Source organism: Cygnus atratus, chromosome 7 (genome assembly GCF_013377495.2).
Source record: "Cygnus atratus isolate AKBS03 ecotype Queensland, Australia chromosome 7, CAtr_DNAZoo_HiC_assembly, whole genome shotgun sequence".
In the NCBI taxonomy this organism is placed as follows: domain Eukaryota; kingdom Metazoa; phylum Chordata; class Aves; order Anseriformes; family Anatidae; genus Cygnus; species Cygnus atratus.
The window spans coordinates 2,901,093-2,914,230 of record NC_066368.1 but is presented as its reverse complement, the minus strand read 5'-3'; the positions used below and the strand labels follow the sequence as shown (position 1 = coordinate 2,914,230).

The 13,138-nt window shown below is 45.3% G+C and overlaps 1 protein-coding gene across 4 annotated transcripts in view; it reads left to right on the top strand.

The window, feature by feature from the left end:
* Window positions 1-13,138, top strand: part of DOCK1 (dedicator of cytokinesis 1) — a 284,156-nt gene that overhangs the window by 180,888 nt on the left and 90,130 nt on the right. Inside the window, exon 30 of one of the 4 annotated variants that reach the window (XM_050712018.1) lies at window positions 10,532-11,723. The exons of the other annotated variants lie outside the window; for them this stretch is intronic. Within the exon in view, the coding sequence (XP_050567975.1) occupies window positions 10,532-10,541 (10 nt within the window). The 3' untranslated portion in view covers window positions 10,542-11,723. Of the gene's footprint in view, window positions 1-10,531; window positions 11,724-13,138 lie in introns of those variants that run through there. 4 annotated transcript variants of the gene reach the window in all.

The following is a 13,138-nucleotide window of genomic DNA, read 5'->3' as shown; positions in this document are numbered from 1 at the left end:
ACCATCAGCTCTGTTAAGAGCAAAGGGCAAGGACTTCATCTTTCCTTCGAAAACTCTTTTCTCTGTGAAATTTGTCCATCGGAACACTGTTGTGCTACTAGGACAACATCAGTGCTCACAACCATTTAAATGCATTTGGGGTTTGATATTTCTCATAGATCTAAACTCCTCTGTGCAAATCCTCTTAGAAATTTCACTGGAGTAAACAAACAAACAAAAAATTCAATCCTGATGTTTACTGTCATCCATCAGCCTCGGGGAGCAGCCACTCATGGTGGTGACGGGCATGTCCACGGCACGAGGCATGCAGCAGGTCCTCCCGGAGCTGCTTCTGTGCACCACATGCACTGGGTACACACACCAGGAGTGCTCCTCTGCCTCGTTCCATCTGTAAATTAACTTCACTAATCACTAACTTTATAATGCTGTTTTTTATCCACCCCAGCCCCCTTTTTTAAGTTGTGAAATACAAAAAAAAAAAAAAAAAAGGCAAGACTTTGTCCTGCTAACTTCTCAGCTGATTAATAATCTTTGCTGATGGTTGCACATACCTAGCACTGAAACACACATTTGTAAGGTGCTCTTATCCTACCAACTGATCTGTAAATGACAGGGTAATTAAAGTTCCTGTTTACAAAAATGACACTTTTTGCAAGTCTGTTTTGCAGTTCATCCAGAAGCAGGCCCTGGCTTCCAGGTGTCCTGCAGTACCTTCAGCTCTCCTCGACTGCAGTAAGCAATTGCATTGGCCATTGTCAGCTTACAAAGCGGTTCCCTTAACATTTCTTTCTCTCCCTGAATCATAAATTGCCTGGCCCTCAGAGTGCTGTCTGCTGCTGGGGAATGCAGGGCTGAGGGTCTGCAGGGCACCAAGAAGGTCTGGAGGGAGTCACAAAATGTGCAACTTGTTCCCACTGATTTAAGGGAGAGGAGCCTGCCCTGGGTATTTGGGTTGTTTATGTGTTAGTCATGACAGTTCCTATAATAAAAAGAAAGAGGAAATTAAAGTCTGGCTTTTCAAAAAGAGCACAGGGAGTTTGTACACAATGTAGGACTCCAGATATCATTGGAAAGGGAAAAAACATTCTCTTTCTTGCCCTTTGATAGACAGCAAGGGGCTGTCTGGCAGTGCTCTGGCTCAGTAACCCCAGTAGCTCCTGAATCCCATACCTTGTACCCCTGCAAGGGGCTGATCAGGATCTAAATCTGGTAGCGAGATAAAAACTACTGTGCCTAATCAAATTATTTGACTTGTATTATTTCTAGTTTCAGTTTTTTAAAGCTGTAAGTGTATTCAATGTTTGTGTTTAAAGTTTATTTTAAGCTAATTTAACAAATTTATGAGTAAGATGGTGCAAGATGGGTAATTTCAGCTTTTAGGTATTTTGTTCTCTTACGTCAGTAACTCAGTGCCGGTATTTTTCTAAATTTCTCTGGTTTATATTGACATGAAAGTAAGAGATTTTAAACATAGCAGCAATAAATCCCAGGGAAAAAAAGTGTTGTGTCTTTCTGTGCGGTGCGTTCATGAAGGGGAGCAGGGTTGTGGTCTGCAGTGAGGACTTGCACTGCGGGGCGAGAGGTGTTTCCTTGGCAGGTCCGTGAGCACTTCCAGTCCTCAGCGTAGGTGAGCAGCAGAGAACGTGGTGATGTGCAACAGCATCTCTTTCAAGGTATCTCAGCAAATTATGTGAAAATAAACACCATTGCAGTATTTGCTGGTGATTTTGTTTTGATGATTTTAGCTTACCTTAAAATTTTACTTTCCTGCGAGCTAGCTGTGGTGGAAAATCACCACGTAATCAAATTGCAACACACATGTCGTTGGCAAGCTGGCTCAATATAATCTCATCTGCAAGTGTACACACGTACTGCTGTTACTACATTTTAATCTGAGAAACTGTATTTGGGATTTGTTGCCCAAACAGTTTGGCATTGTGTGGAAATGAAACTTCACCAACTTGTTCAGCTCATTTTTGCTAAAGGGGTGCCGTTGTCAAAGATGTCTCGCTTGCCGTAAAGCAAGATGGATAGTGTCAGTTTTATGTAGCGGCAATAATATTAAGTTGCGTTATTTTTATAAGAATCTCAGAGCATCTGGGGAAGATCATCTGCGTTATGTTGACCTTACAGATGTTTGAGTTGATTCATAGAGGGATTCAGTAATTTGCCTGTGCTCATGCAGTGAATAACCAGCAGTGAAGACCAGAATTCAAATCATATATTATTTTCACATGAAACGTTCTGCTCCACTTCGGTAACTAGAACATTTTCTATCTGAACATTAACCCATAACTCTAATCGAAATAGCACAGTTCCCGTCCTCAGCGCGTAAGTCAGAAAAATAATTCAGAATTGTATACAAAACTAAGGAAGGTCAATGCAGTGCGTAGGTTTCGAGCATTCACCCCAAACGACCCGCGGAGTTACGTACTTCTGTGAAGTCTCACCTGGATGGTCCTTCTGGATTCCCGTCTTTGTGCTAGAGGTTGGCACCTCCAAGATGCTCCCAAAAAACGTCTTGGTGTGTCATTACCACGTTGGATCAAGCCAGTAGAGGAAGGTTGGTTCTGTACACCTCAGATGCTGGGAGCTAAGAAGGTTGGTTTGGTGGAAGTGGTCACAGCATGTTGTGGTGAACCACTGAGGTGGATGTACTTTGACGAGAGCTTGTACTTGTACGGGAATGTACTTGTACGAGAGCTGAGTGACTGCGATGTTGTCGCGTGGTTATTTCACCTCTCCTGTACAAGAAGATGGCTCAGGCAGCAAGTACGGCGTTACCACATTATCCTGAAGGTTGGAGCGTGCTGCATGTAAAGCCTCAGTTCTCATAACGCTGTGCCAGATTAGCAGGAATGAATAGATGCTGAGTAAATAATCCTGTTTCGTTGCTGGTTTGTAATGGATGTGTTGATTGGAAACAACTTCTCTATCTGTTTACATCACAATAATTTGATAACTCATTTGTGTGATTTGAACTGCGCGTTTTGTAAATGCCCAAGCCGAGTAATCCGTAACAGAAGCAGTCCGTAGGAACTGCTCTCCTAAAGTGATTTTTAAATTGCTTTGCTTGCAGCTACGGAGTTTGCCATAAAGAATGATTTCTCCTTCTGAAATTTTGAAGCCACGGGAGTGGTCAGAGGGCTGAAGAGGGACAGCCTGCTGATTTAAGGCTTTTTAATGCCCCAGCTGTTGTGGAACAGAGTGCCGTAGACCTTGCTGGTCTAGCAGAACATTTCACTGCAGTTTCTTAATGCCCTAAACTAGGAATCTGATTTATTACCTATTAGGTCTTATTAGATCCTGTTCATAGGGAAAAATGAACGATTGTAGCTGGATGGCAGAAAATTAATTTGAAATAAATGTTATGTCGTCAGGCTTCTTCAGTTCTTTTATCCAAGTCAATCTCTGTGGCTTTAAGGCTGGTTTTCCAATTTCGATGTGGTTTCTTGTAGAGCCATACCGTACGTGCACACAGGAGTGCAAGTGTGGTATGAAATTGTCTATTCAGAGCAGGTAGGTGTTGATGTGATTGCTTCACACGTTTATAATCTAGGTGGTTTTTTTCTAAAAACAGTTTTTGTCGTAATGAATGCGCGTAATGTCATAATGAATGCATACTACTTGCTGTACTACAGGGGCAGCTGGGAGGAGGAGGGTGGCTCTCATGTGTCCCGTGTTTTTGGATAGCATGTCATCTGGGGAGGGGCCTACGGATGTGGTTTTATTTCTTCAGATCTCTGCTTCTCACCCCGCTTTTCAGCTTTGCCGTTATTGCTGTTACCTTCAGTTTAGGTAAAGCTTCCTTCGAATGCACTGTAAGAGCTGTCTCAAGTAAAAGATATACTTGCAAACCACCAGTAATTTGCAAGGTTTTTGCCCCGTGTTTGCCTTCAGAAATGGACCCCAGGTGCTGGTGGGAGAGCCGTGCGAGGAGCCCCATGCAGACTGAGCCCTGACCCTAAGACTTCCCCTGCAGGCCCCACAGAAATGAAGCCACCCTTAGCAGAGCCTCAGTGCCCTGCCAGCACCCACAAACATTTCAGCCCAGGCCCACCAGGCTTTGGACCTTCCTCCCCGTCCCTCGGGAGCTCCACGCGTGTGCCTCCCAGCCCTGGGGCTGCCGAGCCGGGCGGTCATGCCTGGGGCACGTGCGGAGATGTCCCTATTGACTCCCTGTTAAATAAAAGGCAACGATACTGAATTCGGCTGGTGAAGGAGTAGGCAAGCACTGATGTGCTTCTCACCCGGATCGATCGTGTTCGGTTGGGTGGTGAAACTCCTCGCAGGCTGAGAAAATGAGCTTGCTGGGCCTGGCAGAGGCAGCGGCAAGATTACCTCTGCAGTTCCACATGAGTGAATGGGAAGCTTTAGTTGTTCTCTAACACCAAACAGAAGATACAAATACCTTGTCTTGCCTTTGTACATCATCGTACCTACACTTCTCTGCTCCTAGATTAACACAGATCGTGCCTGTTTGTGTGATTTGCAGAATCCACCTGAGGGCAGGTTGTATTTATTGGGTAGGGGGGTCAGAAACATGACTTGCACAGCACACAGGGCAGGTCTTCTGAGACAAAGTCCTTTGCTTGTTGGCAACATCTTCTGACGTGTGTAACGGGATGGGCACAAAAGGTTTTGTAATTGAAAGAAATCCAACACCTCGTTATCTCCAGAGCAGCCAGGCGTCCTCGCTGGCTGAGGCCGGCAGCCCAAACTGATCCGTGCTGCTGGGTCCCTGTCCCCACACTGCTGCGATGCCTGCTGCCCCAGCAATGCCTTGGGACTTGCAGGCACCCGTTTTGCCCCCCCATCAAGGTTTTGCCCCTCCCCACCAAGGCTGCTTCCGACATGGACCCCCTGAAAGTCTTGAGGCTACTCCCTCCTGCGAAGCACGGGACTCGATTCTCTTCAGTCGTTGCTAAGTCATACAGGAAAAAAAGGTGTTTTCCCCGAATAACTGTTAAGCATCTTTTCTTCACATACGGTCTTACACAAGGTTTAGTTCTAGAAGCACAGTAACTTCCAGATTTTTCTATTCTGCTTACCATTATAACAGGCATATACAGTGATCCTATCTCACGTAAATAACAGATTAATGTTGCATGAGAGGGAAAAAAAGCAATGCCTGGAGTGAATTAACCAGTTGTTCTGCCGCAGTTTCCTTCTGCTGTGGTGTATTAGAGTCACCTAGACGGACAGATGTTAACTCACACCATAAGGAGGAGTTATAATGTACGCTATGGTGGCCTACCAGGAGTCATACCAGACATCCCATGTTCTGATTTTGCTCAATATCTATCTTTATCGCCTGTCTGTGCTCGTCTAATTTGCCCTTGTATGATGAGTTGCCCTTCTCGGCATCTTTATCGCAGACAGCTCTTAGTCCAGTGAAATTCAGCGTGAGATTTCATCTCGTGCTGTGGAGTTGCTGTGCCTGGATCCCACCCCGCACAGTGCCTGGGGAGGGGCCTGTCTCGGAGCTGGCAGCTTGCACATCAGAAACTGTGCTGGCACAGTGCTGTTCCCAGCACGTTTCACGTTAGTTTAGGCAAAGCAACATGCTACAATGTTCTTACGTTTTCCAGAGCCACTTTTCTCTGGGCCTGACCCTATAAATGTGTTTTTAAGTAATTTCAAATGAGAGAAGACGAGCCCCCAAATTACTGAGCTGTACAAATTGACTTAAAAAAAAAAAAAAAAAAGTCTGTTTACCACAACTGAAAACTTCTTAGCAGAAGTTAATTTATACAGCTGTGATCACGCAGTAATTATGATTTGTCACAGTCTAATATTTACTTTTTTTTGACTAATTTAAAACCTATTCATTATACGACATACAAATTAAGAACAAAGTGTTGTGTTGGTCTTTGAATGCGTAATTGCAATTAAGACTTTCTCCTGCAGAAATAATGTGTGTAGGGTTAATTTGGACTCTGCGTTGTTCTTTCTTCTTTGTGTGTCTGCACAATTAAATTATCCAACTGTGGCACGGAGAAAATAATCGATAATTATTTGTATCTGAGCTGTACCGTAGTATTTTAATGGAGGTGCAAAAGCATCTTCAGCAGTTGGTAGTATGTTGTAATGAAATGAGAAATGTTTGGGAGGTAGGTGGCAGTTTGAAATCCTGCTGAGGTTTGGGGGAAATTCTTCAGCTCTGTTTATTTTGTGACTCAATACGTATTTTCTTTTTGTACAGAAGGGATGTAGGTGGCATGCCAAGACCTGCAGAGTAGCACAGAATCGTGAAAATATTCAGAACCTATCCGTAGCACGTTACAGGGTATAACATCTCCTAATGAATTTTGCTTTTCCTTCCCTCGGGGTGATGAATACTGTTAGTCTGGTTGTTATCATTCTTTCCTTGTTATTTAAAAGAAAAACTTGAGATGTTTTACAAGAGCCGGTAAAATAGTTCAAATGCACAGGAAGGTGCATCCTGCAGGGCAGCAGGAACACCACCGCCTGGCGCTTGGTGTTGGGAACCCTACGTGGCACCCTTCTGGAAGGACGGTGTGGGGTGCCCGGGTTTGGGGACAGCAGCTTGTCCCATGGTGCTTGACCCTCAGGCAGCATCGTGACCCCAGAGGGACGCTGGTGCAGGGATGAGGGGCAGCCTGCGGTGCCCTGAATTTGGGGTTTGGTCCTTGGCTTTGGCACGTGGCGAAGGCCAGGGCTGAACGGGGCTTCTGGCCTCCGCTGCGAGCGAGCGACATTACTAAAGGGAGTTGGGTTATTCCTGATGAAAATGTCAACGCTTTCAGAGTTGCCATCGCAGGAGAACCTTCAGAAGTCTTTATTTCTTCCCTTTTGCTGGCATTAGATTCTTAAACATTTAATGACGGCTTGGGAATAAAAATATTACAATTTCATAATAAATTACAAATCAGAGTGAACGCCACATAAGTGAACCTATTCCCCATTATAGGAACAGCACTTGAATGGTATCCTCAGCTCATGCTTTCTTATGTAGGGAACTAAATCGCTTTTTGTGAGGCTCATTTTCACCCTTACTTACGTTGCACGGGTGATAGGAGATGTATAACTTTTAAGTATGCCTAAAGAGAGAATTTCACAACTGCGATAGAGCAGATTAAATATTAAGGTAGGTATATCTAAAAAAAGATCATAAAAACCTTTTCATTTTTTCTCCCAGTAAAATTTGAATTACATGGCCCAAATAGCAGGGGAGGGGGTGTTACTCTTTCCAATGAAGCTACAGAAAAAGGAAAAGGCTCTGAAAATACAGGGAAAATGAATCTTTATCTCAGAGTTGGCATTTGTAGAAAATAGTATTGAAGTCATTTTAGCAACAATGTATAAAAAAAACTTGTTACATGTTTTCTTTTAAAGTACTGTTATCTACCGGAGACCTGGGGGACATGAGGAAAGCTGAAATAGCACACGTTCAATTTTAACATCCTCTAAATCTTCAGCAGGCCTTCCCACATCTTCTTGGCTGTCACAGTGAGCAAAACCGAACCCTTAGTGCAGGCTTTTGTGTTGATGCTATGATGCTAAAACTTTTGATTGAAGGCGCTATAAATTCTGTCAGAGCTTTGCGTGCCACTTGCAGCCACTTTTAATATCTTTTGGGTATCCATTTTCAGCGATCACAGTTTGTGTGCTACTGATGTTAGAGCTGAAAATACGTAAAATCTGAACAAACTGCATGCCGTTCTGGCTTTAATTTGTCTGCTAGGATATGGAAAAAGTCCAGAAAACTGTGCTTCTTACCTTACATAAACCTTTGACAAATACCGTGGTTGTTTGGTGCTGGCCTACATAGCTTCTCGCTTTGCCAGCCTTCCCATAATATCTGCTGCAGATGGACGTGAAAATGCTGGCAAGTCTCATCTGGGTGAGCATCAATATCCTTTCTAAAAGCAGCATTTTCCTGTCCTTCATGAATCACTGTAACGCCAGCATCCCCCTCTATCAGAAGGCTCCCTTTGTTAGTCGCGGCGTGCCGCTCGGCTCACTTCTGGCTTATTGGTGCTGGCGCCTCAGCGATGCTGCAACAGCAGCTTCATTACTGGGACTCGGGAAAATCCGTCTGCATCCAAACAAGCCTTCATCCTCACGGGGCATGTCGCTGTCTCTTCCTGCGTCCTAGCCCATCCTACGCTCGGTAGGTATAATTGCTGCAAGTTCGGGATGCTCAAAGACTGTGTCATGGGCCTCGAGCTGGTGGTGTATGACTTTAGACATACGTTATTGCTTAAACCTCGGTGCAGTGGAGGGAGAAAACAAGTTGTGTATTGGGTTTGAGTGAATTTGTCATACAGATGTCCTGGCACGAGACTTCACAGAACCGTAGCCTGGCTGAAGCGGGCAGGGAGCTCAGGTCCCTCTGGTCCCCCCGCCCCAGCAGGGCCCCCCCAGCAGGGTGCCCAGCCCCAGGTGGGTTTGAAGCTCTCCAGGAGGAGCCCCCAGCCCCTCTCTGGGCAGCCTGTGCCAGGGCTGCGGCACCCGCCCAGCACAGACGTGCTGCTGGGGGCCAGGGGCAGCCCCCGGGGCTCCAGCTTGGGCCCGAGGCCTCAGGGCCTGGCCCTGGGTGCCGCTGAAAGGAGCCTGGGTCCGTCCTCTTAGCGCCCTCCCTTCGGGTAGTTATAAACACTGATAAGATCCCTCCTCAGCCTCCTCTTCTCCAGGCTGAGCAGTCCCCTCCAGTTTGGTGACATTTGTGGTGTTCCCATAAATCAGGAGCTGCCTTCTGGCTGGGGCAGGCAGCTTCTGCCTGCCCCTGGGTGCGTTCGTTGTGGTCTGTGGGACGGAGCAGTGCTCCTGGGCAAGGGGAAAGGCTGCTGGGTAACAAGAGCACCCAACTCCTCTAATTAACTACGTCAAGTACATATCATGGTTTTCAACAGCAAAGTGATACACTCTTTCATTACATAATATTCAGTTGGATAAGATTATGACAGCTTTAGGTGTTGCTATATATTGCTACCTGTGCCACCCTCACCTTAAAAAAATCATCTTCGCTGTGAATGTTATGGTTTTTTGTTTTGTTTTGTTTTGTTTTGTTTTTGAGGAGGGAAAAACTCCCAGGACTGGGGCTGGTATAGATTTTTTCTCGCTTTGTTCCTGTCACCCATCTGAGCCCATAAAGTAATTACAGGCTACTCACAAAGAAGCTGCTCAGCTTCAGTGCCATTGGCATTATAAATTATATGTCTAGAGATAGACAAAATATGCAATTCAGGCCAGAGGAGAGCATAAAAGGAGCATAAATGGTGCATAAATGTTATGCGAGCCTTTTGCCCAACTATATTTTGACCCAGTCCAGGAAAATCATCCCCATGGCACTGTTTTTGGGACGTGGTTGGCCATCTGTCCTCTCCTTGCAAGGCTCGGAGCCACACAGCCCCGATCCTCACACCCCTTGTGCCAGGGGATTCACAGTGCTCCGCTCTGCTTGCAGTCAGGAACTTTCCAAATTAGGGTCATTTCCAAACCCAAAGTGCTGTATTTTGGACAAAGTGAATAGACCTGCCTTAGTACTGGGGACACGCTTATCTCTCTGTGTCAAACCAAACTTTTATATGGCTCGGCTGTCGTGGAGATGAAGACTCAACATACTGCAGCCGCTCCTTCCAGTCATTACGCAGTCTTACGAACTCATCTGTCAGAAATAAAAGTTCAGCCTTACGGTGTACTAAGAAAGGGTTTCCAAGATACTATATATATTTCAAAAGCCAGATAGTTTCCTGTAGGTTTAAAAATATCTTACCCATATATAGCGTAGTTTTGTATCTTGAAGAGCTTCCTCAGATTAACAGTGAAAGAGAAAATAAAGTATTGCATGAAAGAAGTGGTAAAGGAGCAGATTTCATGCTGGAGGATCTAGCTGGAAGACTCTGCAGCCAGGGCATTAAAATAACTACCAGTGTCCCATTTGAAGACCATATTATTGTCCTATTAGTAGGTCTTCTCTAGCGAGCGGGCGATGCTTTAGTGGTACTTTGTAGCTTCGGTCTCCATCCTCGGTGTGGAGGCAGGGAAGTGGCTTTAATAGAAGACAGATACCTCTGGCTGTACTCGTAGGGGTACAGCCGTACTCAGTGGCACGTATAGCCACAATTAGGTTTCACAACTTAGTACAATTTGACAATTTCAACAGAAACTTTCTCATTGACATACTTGGCCATTTTTTTCTTTTCTTTTTTTTCTTTTTTTGCGACCCTAATTGCATTTGCCTCCGAGGTGTTGACTTTACCAGGCAGCAACTAATTGCCAGCTGTAAAATCGCAGGGAGGAGTTTGGGGAGGACTGGCGTGGCACAGGGAGGGCCAGGTCCTCCGGAGCCCTGAACACGTCCGAAGACCTCACACTTCAGCCACGTTGCACCAGAGCACATTGCTTCCCTGCAGAAGCGCCTGCTTACGGCATCCGAACTGCCCCTCTGCTGCCCTGGAGCTCTCCTCGAGTGTGGCACGCGTGTTAGGGGAGTGAACAAAAATGGGTTTGATTGCTCCTTTCCACTGCGGTTTGTTATAAGATGGTTCGTTTTTATCTGCAGCATTATTTAGCCCTTCTAAACTGGAGAAAGCACATGCCTCGTAAGGATGAAATGAAGGCTGAAGGCAGTCAGAAGGAATCAGCGTCTTTGGGCTTCCCCAAAATAAGGGATGTACCAGAACAGAAAAAATGTAATGTATGAGAGGAACGTTGTGGGGCTGCTCGGGACTGATCACCTGGGGCAGCTAATTGCAGCAAGGCTCAGCTCCGATGTGAACCCTGGGCAGGAAGTGAAAACCCTTTCCTTACTGAACTGGGAGTAAGTAGTCACCATGTAAAATTAAAAATTAAGAAAATAAATCCCCTAACAACCATCACCGACAAAGCCAGCAGCCAGATGGATGCTCCAGAGTAACTGTCCTCTCCCCCTGCCAGCCACATGCACCCTCCCCTTGTGTTTGCCTTTAGATAAAGATTTTTCTCTCGTCCTTCTCTCTGCCTCTGCCTGCACCTTGCCTCTGCAAGATCCTCCCCACTGGAGCCCTGCCCCTCCCTTAAATTTGCAACAGCACTTGTGGCCGTAACTGCCCCTTTTTACTATTAACCCTGACTTCTGTATCCCCTGTGACGGTTTCTGTGCGTGACCTGTGGGCCTGCCTGCGGGCAGACTGACGCCTCCCGCGTGAGCCCCAAATCTGCTGAGCACCACCGGTGGGACGGACCCTGGTGGGCGCTGTGCCGAAGGTATCGAAGGATCGTGTCAAAGCTTCCATTCCAGTCGTGCCTCCTTGCTACAGTAGTAGCAGACAGGAGCCTGCAAGAGAAATTAGAAGAATAGCAAACCACTGATCTTGTCCAGAGGTTAATAGCTGGGTTACGCGAGCAGTAGGCTGCTTGGGATGCGAGCGCTCTTCCCGTCTCGCTTCACTCCTTCGCATACCCCGCTGCCTTCCCGAAATGTTTTATGTCACAGCAAAATTTGGGAGCAACGCTTTGGATCAAATGCAGGCTTACCTAAAGCTCAGGGAAGGTGTTGTTTGTTTTTTTTTTTTCCCCCTGTACGTTTCTAGCATCAGTGATCCCTTCACAAGGCTGCCAGCAACCGAAGTGTCCTTGGAATAGCAAAGCAGAGCAGCCACTGCAGGTACATCGTTCACATCTCTTATAAGAAGATTGTGTTTTAACCGCATGGGGTGGGGAGGAAGGAGGTCCTAATTTTGTGAAAGTTGGCTCTCTTGGTCATGATTCTTGGTAGTTAGGCTAGAAAAGTAAAGGTAAGGCATAGGGCTAAAAGCTACGTTCTTTTTACCTTCAGTGCAAGTTTTTTGCCATCAGGCATCATGATTAACTTTACATTTTGGATACTGTACAAAGCAAAAAGTCCTTTCCAGCCAACTGAGTGGGGCACACCTGATTTATGACCCCAGCAGCACTGATGTGGTGCTGAACTCACCTTTGCACACCTTGGTCTGCAGATTCCTTTCTTTTTCCTCATTTCTGTTCTCTGATGGACTTTGATAAAGTAATTAAATATCCACAGGAAAAAAAAAATAGGATTATTTTCCAAGCCTTATGAGATTTATTTAGCCAGCTGCAATTGTCTAAACAATTGATTGCACGATTGATGAAAATGTCAAAGAATTTGAAATGTAGCAAATCGATTCTATTGATTTATCCATAATTACCCAAAGTAGCCTTAATCTGTATTCAAGGTACCTGTAGAAATGCCTAAGTAACAAAGGACAGTGCTGTCAGCAGGAAATGAGAGAGGTTCCCTTGCTGCAAACCGTGAGACACCGTCATGTATTTGAAATTTTTTTCCCAAATTCATGGGACATTCACCCGTTGCAGGAAAATTTACCTGGTGTCCTTTCTCACACTTCACATGAGTGTATTCCCTTTTTAAAATTATTTCTCTTTCCAGACTGAATTCTTCTTTAAAAAAAAAAAAAAAAAAAAAAATGCGATGGGAAAAAAAAAAAACCTTTGGGTTTATTGATTTTACCCCTGCAAAACCTAGCCGAATCCTGGCCAGCAGCCTGGGCAAGTGCATGGGACCCCTCGCAGCTCCCCTCTGTGGTTGCACAGCTGCTTGGAAGTGATGCTTTCAGCAGAACTCGGCCAGGGCAGGTTGTGAGAAGTGCTCCGTAGCAAAGACTTTTTGCCTTTTATTGGGCAGTGCATTAAAGTGAAAACTGCTTGTTTAATTGCTAAGGCGACTGCAGATTTCTTCTAGCAGGACTGCAACAAATTACCTTTCTTTTAAACTATAAGATCTATTGCAATTTTGCCAGGTATCGTAATAAAATAGTCATTTTGAATTCAGTAAGTCATCTTTCTTTAGAATATTAACTTTTGGGAAGAGGAACGCTGATGCTGTCCGCTCGCAATGGACGCTGGCTTCCCGGTATTGTAGCCTTAGCTAAAAACTCTTAAATTAAATTGTCTCGTAGCATTTCCATTAGAAAACACCATTTCTGAGCTTTTATTACTCCGTCATAAAAATCCCTAGGAGGTGAAATTTAGTATATGAGGTTATATCCGTGGCTGGAATTAAATCTTAGACAGAATTTCAGGAGACAAACTTTACTGGTGCTTTTGGGAAAGAAGCCTTGAGTTCCTTCTTTCCTGCACTCCTCCAGGAACCACACCCTGCCCTTCAGAGCAG